Source organism: Limanda limanda, chromosome 5 (genome assembly GCF_963576545.1).
Source record: "Limanda limanda chromosome 5, fLimLim1.1, whole genome shotgun sequence".
In the NCBI taxonomy this organism is placed as follows: domain Eukaryota; kingdom Metazoa; phylum Chordata; class Actinopteri; order Pleuronectiformes; family Pleuronectidae; genus Limanda; species Limanda limanda.
In genome coordinates, this window is record NC_083640.1 from 13,810,004 (window position 1) to 13,827,724 (window position 17,721).

Consider the following 17,721-nt stretch of genomic DNA (forward strand, 5'->3'; position numbering starts at 1 on the left):
CGTCCTACCCGGAAAAAAAAAAAAAGAAGACGAGCACTGTGCAATCCGAGCAGCACACAAACACAACAGGCGAGGCTGTGACAGAGCGGACGGGAGCCGGCTCTGTGTGTGAGACCCCCCCGCTGTGCGTGGAGGTCGCTGGAGGAACAACTGGAAGTGGATCATGCGTGTGCACAGCAGACTCCTGCCCAGAGAACACGTCTCCTCTGTGCGTGTGGGAGCCGTGCGGGGCGCTGGCTGTGGCGCACACTGACTCCTGCAGCTCCGCGGGTAAGAAGCTCACACTCGACCCTCTGTGTGTGCGTGTGCGTGTGCGTGTGAGTCAGTGCAGCTCATCCGGACATGTGTGATTTAGTCTGTCAGGTGCCACTGACTCAAAACTCCTGTCTGAGGATCACACTTCAACTTTTTGCAACGCGTGCTCGCCATCACGTTGGGTACGCGCGCACGACAGTGACCGTCACATGTGTCATTCAGGGGCGTGAGGCTCGTGCCCGCCGCCGCTGCTGCTGCTGTCATGAGAACTGAGAGGATCGACCAGGATGACTGATTCTGTGGGATAATCGATTAATCGTTTGGTGTCAGTGAGTTTTGTAAAGTGTCACAACTTCGCAGAGCTCAAGTAAAGTCTTCGTGTTGTTAGATTTGTGCAAAACCAAAATACTTTCATAGTCTTGAGGTGTTTCATTTGAGTCATAACATTTTATGCCCATAGGAGGAAAACGGTGCACTTTTTACTGCACAGTTTTCAGATCAGTATCTTACAATAAAAACACTCGGTGAGTTTTTCAGAGTTATCTGGGTGGAGTCGGAGGCTGATCCATTTCAAACTAGTATAGAAGGACACAGAATAAACCTTGGCCACATTATCACCCTTATCCTCCATGACCCATACCACATCCTTCCAAATTTCACAATTCAAAACTTTATCAAAACATAGAAGGCAGCCACGAAACCAAGAGCCACCAATTGCTATTACCTCCGTCAGTGACGAGTGGCAAAGGATGAAATAGAAATATCATACCTTGAAATGTGGATTGTTGCCATGGTAATTAACATCCACATAAGTATTCAAACACTAAGTGGTTAATCTGATCAAATATGCTTTTCCACAAGAGGTAATTTTTGTTATTCAAATTGTTGCCGATTACTTTTCCTGTCAAATCACCAAATCTTTTAAACTCTAAGTTAAAGGCACAACTCCACTGATTTCACACATTGAAGTCAGTTACGTTGTCACAGGGAGTCAAAACCAGCGTGTTAAAAGCAGATGTATAATGTCTTCAGCAGCTGTGGAGGGAAATAGAATCAAGTGAAGTCAGGTAGCAGCACTTTGGGTCCATGCTTTGGTCTTAGAAGCATCTACCAGGCAATCTTTGGAAGTGTGGGGTTGATAGTCTTCAGATATCTTGTTTCCAGGAGCATCCACATCGACCAGTCTTTTGTTACTGTGTCATTCTGTCTGGACATGACTCTTTTAACCCTGACACACACAGAACGTGTTCTGTTTAAAGAGGCCTAACTAGTCCAGAATGAAGCAGATGAATCTGCAGAGTTTTAGGTCAGTTCACCACCCTGGATGTGGTAAGAGACAATACCTCAGATATCACAGCTGTGTTCTGTTCTCATACACACAAACTATGTTAATTATAACTGGCGTGTGTCACCTGGTTAGGTTTCACAGCCCGAGTATTTCAAATCTCAGACATATCCCGATAATCTGATGTCTGAATTGTATTTACTGGTGAAGTTTTGCCTGAGATGCCACAGGCGGTGATGCCCCGTGATGGTTGATGGTTAAGCCAGATTTGCCAGTGCCACACACTAAATGGTGTGTGTGTGTCTGTGTGTGTGTGTCTGTGTGTCTCTGTGTGTGTTGTCTGACCTCTGCGGCATCAATTCCACTTTTCCATTACAGACTCTGGAGTTTCTGCAGGAGGCTTGTGAATGGTTTGCATTTTTTACCTATTACAATGGGCTGCAGAAAACATGTTGGATGGCTGACGCATCAGCAACACGGCCCACAAGCAGTTTCAGAATGAAGCATTTTCCAAACCAGCGACTTAAAAATAGTCTCACAGGACATCCGGGGAAGACGCGACCTGTTTGTTTCTCTTGACTGTGTTTTGTTGGGTGATGTGTGTGAGCATTTTATTGAAAATAGTTTCCCACTCATCCATTCATTATCTATACTACTTATCCGTTGAGGGGGGAGCTGCAGCCAATCCCAGCTGATACTGGGTGAGAAGCGAGGTACAGCCTGGACAGGTCTCCTCATCATCCAGAGACAAACCACCCCCTCTTTCACACCCATGGTCAACTTAAAGTCTCCATTTGACTTCAATCTGTGTATTTTTGGACTGTGGATAAATAATTTCCCTTTTCTTTACATGTCTTTAAATAGTACCGTGATATTTTTACATGACTGTCCAATGCATTGTCAAAATCTGTCACAGATGTGGCCTGGTTGCTGTAAGTTGACCTCTGGGGCCACGTTACATTTGAGTCCCTTTCCATGCATTAAAATATCTGGTGATGTAAAGTCCTAAAGGGAAATGGAAAAAAAACCCTGCAGATAACCAGCTTTTTTTATTCAGAGCATCTGACCGAGCTCTGGAACTCACTGTGACAACTTCACGGTGTTCAGTCTGCAGAGTTGCACTAAAAGTTCCCCCCCGGAAACTTAAGGAGAACAATATTATGAAATAGAGGTCTCACCACGGCACAAGCCAGAAATCTCAAAACTCAGCCAAAGAATAGAAAGATAAAAAAAACATGTTAAACTTTACTGTCAGATGTCTGATATGGATGAAACTCTCTGATTGAGATACCATCAGCGTGTCTCTGTTGAATGAGAGTCTGGGTTTTTTATTTGCCGGCAGTCGGCAGCCCCAGTGATACACGTGCGTGCCATCATCTTAATGAACATATCCACCCGCCCTCCCTCAGCCCCGTCACTCCTCCTCCTCTCCTCTTTTTCCCTTCTCCTCTTTTCCCCTCTCCTCCCGCTCCCCTTTCTTCTCTGGCCAGTGGAAATGTGCGTGTGTGCAGATCTTGAGTGCAGCCTGTAATTTTTGGCTGTGGTGGAGGGCCTCAGCTCAGCCTCGGGCTCCGGGGTTTGCTGCTCAGCCTCAATCACGTCACATGAAAAACTGCTGAGTGTGAGTGCGGGTCTCACTGTGTGGGTGTGTGTGTGTGTGTGGGCGTGTGTGTGTCTGTGTGCGTGCTAGGCTGCGAGCATTTATTAGAAAACTAAATGAAAGATGCTTTATTCTCCACGTCTCTCTGTCTGTCTCACTCAGCTGCTCCATTTACATTTTCATCTCACTCGAGTCTTTGTCTCTCTGTCTGTCCGTCTGTCCCAGTGATATGTGATAGCAGCAGCAGCAGCAGCAGCAGCAGCAGCAGCAGCAGCAGCATGCCGTACGTGGACCGGCTGAACCGTGTGTGTGGTTTCCTGGACATCGAGGAGAAGGAGAACAGCTGCCGCTTCCAGAGACGATACTTCATCCTCGACACGCAGGGAAATGCTCTGCTGTGGTATATGGACAACCCTCAGGTGCTCCACACACACACACACACACACACACTTGTACAAACAGCAAGAGGAAGTGAAAATTGACCAATACCTGACGTGTAACCTTGGACCCTGAGCCAATGATGAGTCTGTGTGTTTGTGTTTGCATGCAGAACCTGCCGAGCGGAGCCAGCTTTGTTGGCAGCCTGAAGCTAACCTACATCTCTAAGGTAAACCGCTCTCTCTCCCTCCGTCGACTCGCCCTTATGTCTACAGGCGACACGTTTGTGTGGCGTGGACGCAGAATTCCCAGAGTGTACACAAATAGCAAAGCATGCATATGGGCTTCACAGATACACAAGATCTGTGTGTTATCTGGAGGTAAAGTTAACGGTCACATGCAGAGCTGAAGCAGAGGCTGTGAAGTTTTCCAGATGTCACAGCTGAACTTACCAGAGATAATGACATCTGGCTTCACTGCACCCCCGCGCTGACAGCTCCTCCATGGACACTCTGAGTCCAACACACGTCAAAATTATGAAATGTTCCCATTCTCTTCCTCTCCTATCCTGTCCTCTTCTTTCCTCTTGCCTCCTCTCATTTCCTCTCCTTTTTCCTTTCCTTTCCTCTCCTTTCCTCTCATGGCGTCTCCTCTCCTCGCCTCTTTTTTCCTCATCATCTTTTCCTCTCCTCAGGTGAATGAAGCCACAGCGAAGCAAAAGCCCAAGACAGAGTTCTGTTTTGGTGAGTCAGTCTTATGCAGTAGCTCACAAGGGCACACGTGTGATGAAATAATATAGTGTGTTTATAAATAGTGGATATTCATGAGCGCCTTGTCTTCCCCTGCAGTCATTAATGCAGTTTCGCGGCGTTACTTCCTCCAAGGAAACGATGTGACTGACATGAGGGACTGGGTTGCTGCTCTCAACAAGGCCAGCAAGATCACTGTGAGTGCAACCACTTGTGTACACTTGCTGTCAGATGTGCACTGAACTCCGCACATTTTCCAGAAATTATACGCAGTGAGAACGCAAATGTTCCGGTCAGCTGCCCCGGACATTTTCCACAACTCTTCATGCCACCCCCCCTTAGTGAAATGTCTGAGTGAGCGCATGTGAGAAAACGGCAGGAAAATGTCTGGAAAACGTGATGCAAAACTCAAAATAACAAAAAGAACACAAACATCTAAGGGTGAGAAAGAGGTTGCATGCATGTGGAAGATGCTGATGAAGATGTCCACTTGGAAAGAGAACAAGTGTTCCGCACATTTTCTTGTTGGGTCCTGATCTCCTCCTGCGTTCTCTGAAGTGGGGGTCCAAAGGTCTTTGATCACTTTGCCCTTTATTTAAGATCTGTTTATACTTTTCCCATGAACTCATAAAAAGGAGTCTTTGTCTCATGTGCAGTTAGATTAATAAGGGATTGTTTCCACTTGAGTTTGCAGGGGTTCGGTTTGGGTGGGTGCAGATGTCAGCAGCTTACCTACAGATATCTTCTCACACACTTATTAATGAATGAGGAAACTGTGAATGTACTGAATTAGGAGTGATAACAGACTCGCATCACTGTGGCCAAGGCGTCAGATCAGTGTTGCGTATGTGTTTCGGCTGTGCAACATACATTAACTAGGGCTGGGCAACGATTAAAAGTTTTAATCGCGATTAATCTCATGATTTCCCTGATTAAACACGATTAATCGCATTTGTATAGGCAAAATCCAATAATGAATTAAAAAGTAGTGTATAGCGCAATTTTATTTTCAATGTTCTGCCATATGAACGAAAGTGCCATAACATTTGTTGTGCAAACACTTTTAACATCAGCATTTAATACAGTAGTAGTTAAATAAAATATTCAGTGTAAATCTCAACTTAACAATGTTATTAAAGCAAATACAAAATTAAAGCTCAATGCCACTGCCAGGGCATTAATGTTATCCTCTTCGTTATGAAAAATGTATACTCCTCCCTGCGTATAACGTAGTCTGCCGAAGCCTCGCTCCACTCGCTGTTTCGTTGAATGATTTGCTGATATCAACTGTGTGTTTTGCATTTAGGTGATATTTTAGACTGGAAGTACTCCGGTGATAAGAAAATTCACCTTGGCAGTGGCTACAAAATACTTTGGTTCTGTCGACTCCGCCGTCTGGAAGAACTTTAAAATGAAAATGGCCATGTAAAAGCTCCGTACCCTTATCCATGGTTGTTTATCCGCCAATTATTTTCTTTTTTCCCGTTCCGCAGCAGTCAGCAACAGACTTTCACAAAATAAAAGCCTGACTTTCACAATAAAACAATAAATAATCAAACCTGAGTTAATGCGAGATAAAATAATTGTCTGAGTTAAACAAGTGATGAGTTAACTCGATTAAAACGAGTTAACTTGCCCAGCCCTAACATTAACATATTATTTGCGTCGGTCCAGTGACCTGAGTGCAGCCTTTATAATCGGCGATGAGCAGATGTCTCCAGATGTCAGAGGAAAGTATTTCTCTTTTTTCTCTCACCTGCACACTGACACAGGAAGCAGCACCGCTCGCTGTCTCTTTCACTTCCCCTTCGATCGGAGGGCCGCTGCGCCTCCTCCGCTCTCAATGAGTCTGCGTGAAAACGCTCTCTGAAAGCGTAATGGACATCATGTCGACGCGGGAATTAAAAGTAAAACTATGATCAACGAGTTTCAGGCTTCGAATTTAGAAAAGAGGAAGTGGATTTTTCTTCTTCAGCCACATCAGAGGGGTTCATGTTTTTGTCTTATTCTTTCTGTGGGGACATCAATATTTATTACAGGAGTGTTCGATCCTCACTCAGATAAGCTCTCAGTTTATTAGGCACACTAACTAGAACAATACAAGTTAATACAGCAGTCCTGCAGTAAACCTATAGAGTTCAGTTTGTGTTTTAAACTGTTTCACTGTTTAAACCGATTCAATTCAATGATCATGTCAGAGAGGCAGCAGCTTGTGGTGCTGTTGGACTGTTTAGTGTTAAATGACAGATGCTTGTTAACTCAGTTACAGTTAATCAATGAGGGCAACAACTCTGAGTCAACAGCCATGGCTGGAGGCTTAATGTTTTCAGGTCGTCTGTCAGTTTGTCACACTCTTTTGAATGCAACATCTCAAACACGATACATTAATTCAGAAGGTGAAACGAAGCCGAAACACATAAAGGTTGATAAATACATGTAGTAGTATAATAAAGCCTCTGGAACACCTTTCAAATCGTAGATGTAACAAACGATAGTCTTGCAGTCGACCATTCTAAAAATTTCCACCGACATAAAAAAGTCAAAATTGTCTGTGTGGTTCTTTTGTCGAAATACACACAGCTTCCTGCACAATCTTGTCACTTCTGATGATATTGTGCTGTTGAGCCAAAAGATAAAAATCTTTTTTTTGCAGTTTGGAATGACTCAGTGGGAATTGAACCACTAACTCCCGGCCGTCAGGGCAAATGTTGCTGCATCAGTTTTGCTTGCCGATATCAGTGCACTTTATATTTTCCTACTTGTTGACAGGTTCCTAAATCTGGCCCTGCACCTCCGAGGTCCGATGTGACGACAGTGATCGGCGACACTCAGGCAGGGAAGAGGCAGCAGGCCTACAAGACTGAGATCATCGGGGGGGTGGTGGTGCACACTCCCATCCAGGTAAAGAAGAGGAAGATAAAATCCCCCAGAAAGTCTGGTCACTATAATCACAATTTCACTCGTGATACTGTTTACGCAACAAACAAAAAGTGGAATTGTCGATGTCATGCTTTTGATCTGATTGTGGCCTCTGATGTCAGTAGAGTCTTTTGTCCGAAAACACTTCAAGTACGAGCTGAGACATTTGAAGATGTTGGTAACAGTGAGTGTGATTGTGCTGAAGACGATGACGAGGGTTTTGATGAAATGTTTCAGAATGAGAGTGAAGAGACGGAAGGCAGAGAGAGGAAGGGCAGCAGGCTGGGCGTGCTGAGATGTGGTTACTGTGTGAAACAGGGAAATGTGGTGAGTCCCCAGCTACTCACGATGTAACTGATAAACTCCGTGTTTGTTAAAAAAAACAAACTGTGTGCAATCTGTGATGTGGTGTTTCTTTTTTTTTCTCCTTGCTTTCTTTTCAGCGAAAAAGCTGGAAGAGGCGTTTTTTCACCCTGGATGAAAACACAGTCAGTTACTTCAAGTCTGAAGTGGTGAGGAGACAGGATTAGTTTATTGTTAATATCTTGTATTTCCTGTCTGTTTGTGTGACTAGGCTCTTTGTCTGCACACGTCTGAGCTGTGTTTATGTTCGCTGCAGGATAAGGAGCCTCTCCGAGCCATTCCACTCAGGGACATCCAGAGGGTCCACGAATGTCTCGTCAAGTCTGGGTGAGTCAAATGTGACTCACTGAGGCGAATGATCCCAGCCTTTTGCTTTCTGTCCCTCTGATACTGTCTATCTGAATCACTGCAGTTAGAGTTATCTGTAAAGTTATTTTGTATCCACTCATTCCAGAAATCCCCGTCTGTCTGTATGTGGCTTACATATCTCGAGAACCGTTCACCGTATCACCTTCACTCTTGACACATGTATAAGAAAGTACAGTGTTTGATTTGGTTTTACTCCCAATACGTTCAATATTACTGAACTGAATAGACAGGCGACCAGCGCTCATCAACGCAAATTACGTTTTAGGTCACAACGCCAGGCGCGCTCCCCACAATGTCAACAACAGCTGATTCTCCAGTTGTGGGTTCTGCTACTGAGTCGAGCTTCACTGAACTTTGAATAAACAGGTGAAGAGCTCTTAGTGCAGCAGCTCAGCAGCTTCAGGGTTCAGTGGTTTGAGTTCTGCAGCTGGTCTCTTATAGTTTTAGAAAGAAATCTGCAACTAGCATCACCACAGGCCGAGAAAACAGCTTATTCTAAACAGGAAGGTTTAGAACAGGCGGGTTTAGAACAGGCGGGTTTAGAACAGGCGGGTTTAGATCAGGCGGGTTTAGATCAGGCGGGTTTAGATCAGGCGGGTTTAGAACAGGCGGGTTTAGAACAGGCGGGTTTAGAACAGGCGGGTTTAGAACAGGCGGGTTTAGAACAGGCAGGTTTAGAACAGGCAGGTTTAGAACAGGCAGGTTAAGAACAGGCGGGTTTAGAACAGGCGGGTTTAGAACAGGCGGGTTTAGAACAGGCGGGTTAAGAACAGGCGGGTTTAGAACAGGCGGGTTTAGAACAGGCAGGTTTAGAACAGGCGGGTTTAGAACAGGCGGGTTAAGAACAGGCAGGGTTTAGAACAGGCAGGTTAAAGAAGAGGCAGGGTTTAGAACAGGCAGGTTTAGAACAGGCAGGGTTTAGAACAGGCAGGTTTAGAACAGGCAGGTTTAGAACAGGCAGGGTTTAGAACAGGCGGGTTAAGAACAGGCAGGGTTTAGAACAGGCAGGTTAAAGAAGAGGCAGGGTTTAGAACAGGCAGGTTTAGAACAGGCAGGGTTTAGAACAGGCAGGTTTAGAACAGGCAGGTTTAGAACAGGCAGGGTTTAGAACAGGCAGGTTTAGAACAGGCGGGTTAAGAACAGACAAGTTTAGAACAGGCAGGGTTTAGAACAGGCGGGTTGAGAACAGGCAGGTTTAGAACAGACAGGTTTAGAACAGGCGGGTTTAGAACAGGCGGGTTTAGAACAGGCGGGTTTAGAACAGGCGGGTTTAGAACAGGCGGGTTAAGAACAGGCAGGGTTTAGAACAGGCAGATTTAGAACAGGCAGGGTTTAGAACAGGCAGGTTTAGAACAGGCAGGGTTTAGAACAGGCGGGTTGAGAACAGGCGGGTTTAGAACAGGCGGGTTTAGAACAGGCAGGTTAAGAACAGGCATGTTTAGAACAGGCACTGCACTAGAAGACTAAAAACAAGAAGATTCGCACTTTTAGCAACGTTTATCCTCAGTTTAGTTTTTTCTCTGTCTTCACTAGATTTGTTTCTTATTTCAGCAGCAAGTGTCTGTTATTATACATTTTTTAGGTGACATTTTTAACCCGTGATCCAACCACTCATTTGGCGGTAGAGAGAACCTGATGAGCTGAAGTTAGGGACTGTCAAATCTGTGCAAAACTACAAACTTCATGGTTTAGTCACCACTACTTGTGTCACATTCTGCAGCGACACAATCATTACAGAGATACACACACACAGGACATCCACGTCCCACAACACTTAATGAACCATATCACACCCACTGGTTACACACAGGTAACAGGCTGGTTTTTACATGTCGCAACTCTGCTGACCGAAGGTGATTCATACTGGATTTCAAACAATGCTGTTGGTTAGAAATGTTCATCACAGTGTCACATGGCACTGAAAGCTTGCAGCAGCATTTCATCCTCTCTGTTTCCAAAGAGGATGAAATGTGTTTCATCTCCTCCTTCTGACAACTTATTTTCGACAGACACAATACTTTGAAAGATGTTAAAACTGTTTAGTCCTGGAGTTTATTATTAAAAAGAAAATCCCTTATACTTTATATCATTTAAAACTGAATTACTGATTAAGTTTGCACTGCATTTTTCTTGTTTGACAATCGCTCTTGGCAGATTCTTTGGAGTCATAGTTTAGGACAATCATAGTGATAGGTTTTGACAGTTATTGGTTTCCACAATGACATAAATTCTTGGAACGGTAAATTTGTGGTTCGTCAGAGCACAAATGATTTGGCACCTTTTATTTCAGAGGTGAAAAAAATGCTAATGGCGTAAACGGCTTTTCCCCACCAAAATATTTGTGTTGCTCAGACCCAGGTTGTTGAGCAACACAGCTGATTCACAGCTCAAAACAATAATAGCAGCCAACTCTGAGAACTAATCATATCACATTTACTAATCAACCTCACCGCCTGTTTCCAAACAATTAGGACATTGTTCTCTGACTTTGCCAATAAGTAGAATAGAGGTGAGAGTATTTTGTAATGCAATGACACAAAACCGTTACTGTAGAAAAATACTGCTATCATTCATTGCTAAATCCAACCAACTTCAGTCTTTTCCAAGGAAAGCTATGCAATTTATCCCAGTACAGAGGTGCATTTTAAATACAAATCATTCTGTAAATTTGTACATTCAACCATTTTCTGTATAGATACAGATACAGTTTAGCGTGAGACTGCATATTTCTGTCTAAATCATTCCAAGCCAGAGAGAAAACAGACAAAACTAACCCAAACCGGGTGACCAAACTCTAATTCAGATATCTATGTGAAATAAACAGATACTAGCTTTGCACATAACTCTTCTTGTAGCTACTGTGTTTCAACAGGATGCTTTTTACTTTCAGGGATCTCCTGCTGAGAGACAACCTGTTCGAAATCATCACCAGCTCCAGAACCTTCTACATTCAGGTAAAAATCTCTTTCAACCGAAACAGCAGACTTTTGAAAACTCGTGTTGATATAAAACTGAATGAATGAGCACAAAGAGAGAACAGAGACGATCTGGAGTCGCAGGTGTCCTGATGTTTTTCAGTTGTTTTATGCTCTGCTGCTGATGTGTGGCACCAGCTCTGTGTTAAGGGGCATGACAAGTTTGTTTTGGTGAAACTGGCACAGCCATCTGTTACCATGACAACAATAACTGTTCAACAATTTCTGAAGCTGTGTGCACTTCAGCTGATCAGATGGGTAATGCAGAGACAGGGGGGGGTGGGAGTCACTCTAAGTCTGAGCACTTATATTTTTGTCCGTGCATGAAAAAAGGGGAAGCATGACAAACATCTCAACTGACAAACACAACACATAAACAGAAATAGATGAAACAGATTTTGTTCACAGCAAAAATGGAAACACCACAATGACACAGCATCTTAGATTAAACCGACATTTAGATCAGAGTTTTTCTATCTGCACACATGCGATATGCAATCGGGCTTCAACTCACTATCATTTTAATCTTTTAATCAGAAGAATACGCTGCATTAGGGTTTGGCTACTCAGAAAAAAGAGTTTCTCAGGAATTATCCGGTAGAATAACATTTGCAGCTTGTAGAAAATGTGACTCAACACAACAGGACAAACTGGTCCAGTAGCTGGTGTGAGAATGAGTGTAGAGAGACGTGCTGCTCTGCTTCATCTTCTCCTGCCTGTTCCCTGCAGACAGACTCTCCAGAGGAGATGCACAGTTGGATCAGGGACATTGAGTTGAAGATTCAGGAGTTCAGAGGACCCCCGAAGGTAATTCCGTGGTTTCTCCTCTTTCCTCTGGAGCAATAAAAACACTGCTTTCTTCAGGAAGTGGAAGCTTGATTCTGATTCTTGAATGTGGTGTTTTTGTCTGTTGTTTCAGGGTTTTTCATTCAATCGTGCCTCTTCTCTGTATCGGAGTCACAACTCCTCTGCGTCTTGTGGTCATCCGAGTGAACTGGTCAGACCCTCCCTGGTCAAGTCCTGCTCTGTGGCGCCGGGCTGGCAGCCCTGGACCCCTGTCCCCCCCTGTGAGCCCTCCATCATGGATGCAGAGGACGAGGACTGCCCTTTCATCTCCCTCCCAAACTTGCCCTCTCTCTCCTCCTCCTCCACCTCTTCTTCCACCTCCTCCTCCTCCAACTCCCTCTCTGCCCCTTGCCCCGGGGCGAATCCCGGGCCGACCGCCAGCGGACTGGGGATCCTCGCGGCGTCAGGAGACGCGGCGAGCGAGCGTCGGAGGCACCGCTCTCAGCCTCAGCCTCACACCGGCTGCAGCTTCCCCTTCAGCCTTGATGACGACGGCATCCGCACCACAGACGTCTAGTTCTCTGGAGTCTCGTGTGTGGACTCGAGCGTTGGTACCTGTTTTGAAATGAATGTGACTGTTAATAATAGTATTCCCTGCTAATGAAGTGACACTGTGACTGAGATTGGGGGCCCCCTGCTGGTCTCGTAGGTGCTTTGCAGATGAAGGATCACCCAGCAGACCAGCGGCACAGTGTTGGTGGATCACAGGACTGTGAAAAGGTACGATGGAGTGGTTTTAGTGCAACGTCCTCTCAAAACTTGAATAGTCTTGTTAGTTGTTCTTACAGACTTTAACATTTTGGCACATGCACAAAAGAAGGTATATTTTGTCACCCCCTCACTAGACGTATTCACATATTAGTGGATAAATATTAGTGTCCATGTGTTTAATATTCATACTTAATTTCACAAAATACCCAAATTCATTTTATTTTCCAGTTGTGCTGAGCAGTGCATCCCCTCTTTCCTCTAGAGACAAAAATTGGGTTAAATAAACCTCACCTCAAACGTACTTCCATTAAAGGGACTCTTACCTTTGTTGCATTTTTACACTTTTTTTGGATAAGGTTAAATTGGTATTAATAAGGTAATGACACTCTAAAATGCAAGACAGACCCACCAGGAGTAAAAACAAACAATTATTTCACTCTCATAATATTTAGTGAAAACTTCAACCAATAAAATTCTTCGGACCGAAGGACCTTATTGGCCGACAGACCTGTCTGTTTGCTGCATGGACATGCAGGTTTTCCGTCTGCTTCTTGTGGCGCATTCGGGCCCGCGTCATCAAGGCATGTGAATGTAAATGTATATAACTTACCGAATCCATTGCTTTGGTAAACAAAAACTCACGTGCGTGCGTGGCGGAGGCAGTAGGTTGTAAGTCTGCTTGTAAATAAAGTTTCTTCAAAAAAACACCGCGGATGGGAACGAGGGGGTGGGGCATTGGAGGAAGGCGGGATGATTTGAATGTGCTGTAATTCTCAAATGCAACAAAGGTAAGAGTCCCTTTAATGATTAACAAGCATTTATTAGCACAATCTAATCAGGTGTCTGGGGGAAAGTGTCCTGTCTCGTATAAAACACGGTACGTGCACTCACATGCCAACTGACTCCAGTGTTTCCATCTGCACAGGCAGAGACCAAGGAGTCCGCAGCAGCTTTTATGTGTTTGCACTATGTTTTAGATAATCTTTTTAATAGGTGGCTTCAAGATCAAGCGTCAGTTAACTGTGACTCGTCTCTTTTTGTTTAACGTGGTACCGTAACAACACAACCGTGTTTCAGTGGTACTCATCGTAGAATGTACTTCCACTATCAAAGTACAGCTGATCAGCTGGTTGTCAGCTTTGTAAATGTGATATTTTTTTTTTACTTCAGCATTACATGGGAAAATGTGCCACTACTTTTGGTAATTTAATTGATATTCCGCACTTTTCTTTTTCTCATTTTTACTTGTTTTTTTAATTCCTTTTTTTGACACAGCTTTCACGGCAGATTTATCAGCTTCCTCTGAGATGACGCCTCAGATATTTTGTGTTGTTACATATTCAGCCTCAAACACTCACAGGTTCACCCCAAGACTTAATCCATGTGGTTCCATGTTCCACGCCTGTTTTCTGAAGCTGTGTGCACTTGTCTGCCTGCGTACATTGTTAATTCTCCAACTTGTACATTAAATGATGCTTTTTAATTTGTCCTGTTTGGGTTGTTTTTTTTTCTTCAACTGACCTTTTATTAGAATTTCCACACTCTGCCATCTAGTGGCCTGTGGGTCCATCCACATTTTACACCAAAGACATCACAAACTTTTTTCTTATCTTGTGATAAAAGTAGGGCTGGGCAAGTTAACTCGTTTTAATCAAGTTAACTCAACTGATGAGTTAACTCGATTAATTATTTTATCTCGCATTAACTCAGGTTTGATTATTTATTGTTTTATTGTGAAAGTCAGGCTTTTATTCTGTGAAAGTCTGTTGCTGACTGCTGCGGAACCGGAAAAAAGAAAATAATTGGCGGATAAACAACCATGGATAAGGGTACGGAGCTTTTACATGGCCATTTTCATTTTAAAGTTCTTCCAGACGGCGGAGTCGACAGAACCAAAGTAATTTGTAGCCACTGCCAAGGTGAATTTTCTTACCACCGGAGTACTTCCAGTCTAAAATATCACCTGAATGCAAAACACACAGTTGATATCAGCAAATCATTCAACGAAACAGCGAGCGGAGCGAGGCTTCGGTAGACTACGTTAGACGCAGGGAGGAGTATACATTTTTCATAACGAAGAGGATAACATTAATGCCCTGGCAGTGGCATTGACCTTTAATTTTGTATTTGCTTTGATAACATTGTTAAGTTGAGAATATTTTATTTAACTGCTACTGTATTAAATGCTGATGTTAAAAGTGTTTGCACAACAAATGTTATGGCACTTTCGTTCATATGGCAGAACATTGAAAATAAAATTGCGCTATACACTACTTTTTAATTCATCATTGGATTTTGCGTATACAAATGCGATTAATCGTGATTAATCAGGGAAATCATGCGATTAATCGCGATTAAAACTTTTAATCGTTGCCCAGCCCTAGATAAAAGTGTTGACACTGAAACTTTCAACTTGTATCTTTTGTTTTCTCTCTAAGAGGCAGACATGTCCAACCTTCAGGCGCGCAGAGGGTCAAGACAAACGCAGTTGCCCTTTACCACTGTGACCTTACAACACATGCACGCTATTGTAGATAAAACCTCAAGCGTGCACACACATGCCAATCGAGTGCCCGGAGGTTGTGTTAAGTGAAGTGTTTCACACGTCCAGAGCAAAGGTCCATTAGGTGAAACGCCTAAAACGCTGTCCTGACCTCCGTCCACTTCCCCTCTGGGCCGGCCGGTGCAGCTGTGAGGAAGACGTCTCCTCTGAACGCTTTCATTTGTGTCGTTAGGTACAAAAGGCCCCGAGTGCCTGTGAAATGTCAGCTGTGTTGAAATTAGTTTTCAGTCTGTTAAAGATGGAGCTTCCCCAAGGTACAGGGAGGAAGTCCAGCAGAAACGTGTGAGGACGAAGACAGTGATGAAAGTTAAGCGATCTCATAGAAAGAAAAACTATAACACAGTTGATTGAGGATAAACATAGGGGGGGGGACAACATGTACAAAATAATACAAGAGAAATCTTTATGATGAATTTCAGTTTTTGCTATTTATTAAGTCAGTAAACTGAGTTTTTTGGCCACATTGATCTTTAACCTTGAACCAAAAATAATCTATAACATTTCTGTTCATGGGGCCACGGACCAGAAGCCTTGGAGGTTGAACTTCTTGTCCAGAACGTAAAGGTCACGTCGCACTTCAGTCTGACGCCTGTGAGTGACAGCAGCTCCGAGGGCCCACAGACACACTGCTTCTCTAAATGTTAATGTTCCCACATGGACGACTCTGCAGCGGACTGCTCTGTCTCCCTTTCTGATGCCGTCACGCTCTCGTGATGTTAAATGTTACCGAATACAGTCGTTGCTCCCTGTACTTTTGGAGCTGTGTGCTTCATTGCTTGCAGACCAGTGTGAGGAACGTCTGTGTGGTGAAAGAGAAAAGTTTGAGTCTTTTGGACCATGCCTTATTTAATTATGCCCCAACTTGTTTCCCTGCTTTCAGAGGACAACCACTAGAGGGAGCTGCAAGACACCACACTGTCTAGTGAGTGCAGACCATAGATGGCGTTTGAAGAACATGTTTGCAGATGAAGGTGCAATGAGCTCGAAAAGCAGTTTTTGTCCATCAACAGCTCACTTTAAAAGTCACTGAAACTTTGCACCATGTCTGTTAATATCAATCCCAACATTTAAGTATGGTTAAATGAACTATTATGCATGATGCTCAACAATAAAAGACACTGAATTATATACTGGAATGTGTCCTTCAAAATAAAAGCTTCACAGAAATAGAGGAGAAATTAGAGAATTATAAAACATGTCAGTTGAAAGGAAAAAGTTTTCATGAATGACATTTTTTCCGAGTTATATAATTTCTTCAGTTAGTAATCTGATTCAGTTAAAGAACATATGTCCATTTCTGAGGAATTGTTGGCTGCACAAACTGATGCTAAACTGAGTTGCTGGCTTTACTTTATACAAAGAATCAGCAGAAGTGAGGAGTTCAGATATGTAAAATATATACTGTATATAAGAATAAAAACTGTAGTTTAAGCACAATATGGAGTCAGAGAAGGGTCAAACATACTTTTTTAGTTTGTGAAATGTAAGAGTTTGTCAAGGCAGAATTAGCAGACTTCATTTTCTCAAGATGAACTACACATGCAACCTTAACCTTCTCCAAGACCAACCAAATCCAGCTACTTATATACGGGCTGCGTGGGAATCGTCCATTTTTCTTTAAGAACCTTCCTAACTGAGTGAAGAGTTTCAGTGGCCGCCATAATAAGAGCTGTTTGAATCGTGTGAAGGATAAGGAAAGGAGCTTCAATGATTCCTAGCTTATCTCCATCCTTAATGAAAGGAAAGGAGAAAACATCACCCCACAATCGTTTGAGGCAGCAACATTTAAAGCTAAACAACCTCATAGTTGCCCCTGAACACACCCACATAAATATAAAAAAAAGAACAGCTGTTTTTTTCCCCTCCTGACACTGAGAATAAAACAGATTTCTTCTTGTCACACATTTCCAGTCAACAACAAACATATTGAACTAATTTGCTCAGTTCAAAACATCATCGTAAATAAACACAAATATAAAAGTCATTTTGTGGATTCCAATGTCCCTCATATTATTAGTTTTTTTTAAGATTTCAGTCCTGTTTGTATAATTTTCATTTAAATCTGTTAAGATATTGTTTCAATTTGTATCATATGAAAACCTCTTCTGTCAGGACATGTCATTCTATTTTGGACAGGAAGTTGTATCATAACTGCCCCTGCACAGCCTACAGCAAAGAGCCCTGTATGTTATGTGCATATCTTCTGTTATGAATTAGGTTGCTTATGAAAAAAACGCAGTATGTACGTGGAGTCAGATTTTTTTTCTCTCTTGACCCCTTACTACGTGGCTGAGAGAGCTCAACGCACTGCAGATTAAGAAAACACGTGCAAATAGAAAAAAACACGAGCAAATTAAGAAAGCGTCTTCATCAATTTTTTGCTGCAAAAAGTCACAACGCAAGGTAATCCAGAAACACACTACAGATTGCAATAACGACAATGGAAATGTTTCCAGGGAACCCCAGAAAGGGATGAACCTGGCTGTAGTTCAATGCTTCGTGAAGTTCCCTCACCACTGAGAAGAAGCAGACATCAATAACTTCACAAGCATAGAACTACAACTTGCTTTGATGGAGTTTTCTGAGTTTGCTTGTGTTGTGACTTTTTGCCGTGCCTTGCAAGTTGTTTTATTAATTTGCAGTGCATTGAGCTCTCTGAGCCACCGTACCTCAGGGCTTCTGCTTGACATCTTTCCTTGACCACCTTC

At 43.3% G+C, this 17,721-nt stretch overlaps 1 protein-coding gene across 1 annotated transcript; it reads left to right on the top strand.

The window, feature by feature from the left end:
* The first annotated feature begins 15 nt into the window (after nucleotides 1-15).
* On the top strand, nucleotides 16-13,933 carry plekha2 (pleckstrin homology domain containing A2). The gene is made up of 12 exons (XM_061070912.1): nucleotides 16-270; nucleotides 3,366-3,559; nucleotides 3,691-3,747; nucleotides 4,213-4,261; nucleotides 4,367-4,464; nucleotides 7,037-7,168; nucleotides 7,424-7,513; nucleotides 7,630-7,698; nucleotides 7,806-7,876; nucleotides 10,809-10,872; nucleotides 11,623-11,700; nucleotides 11,813-13,933. The coding sequence occupies exons 2-12, from the start codon at nucleotides 3,419-3,421 to the stop codon at nucleotides 12,254-12,256; spliced, it is 1,293 nt and encodes a 430-aa protein (XP_060926895.1). The 5' UTR covers nucleotides 16-270; nucleotides 3,366-3,418; the 3' UTR covers nucleotides 12,257-13,933.
* The last annotated feature ends 3,788 nt before the right edge of the window (nucleotides 13,934-17,721 follow it).

Bases quoted from the DNA above. Each gene is read 5' to 3' on its own strand.
- plekha2 (XM_061070912.1), top strand. From the start codon at position 3,419: ATGCCGTACGTGGACCGGCTGAACCGTGTGTGTGGTTTCCTGGACATC. The intron at 4,262-4,366 runs GTGAGTCAGTCT...CTTCCCCTGCAG, and splicing joins CAAGACAGAGTTCTGTTTTG to TCATTAATGCAGTTTCGCGG. The intron at 7,877-10,808 runs GTGAGTCAAATG...TTTTACTTTCAG, and splicing joins GAATGTCTCGTCAAGTCTGG to GGATCTCCTGCTGAGAGACA.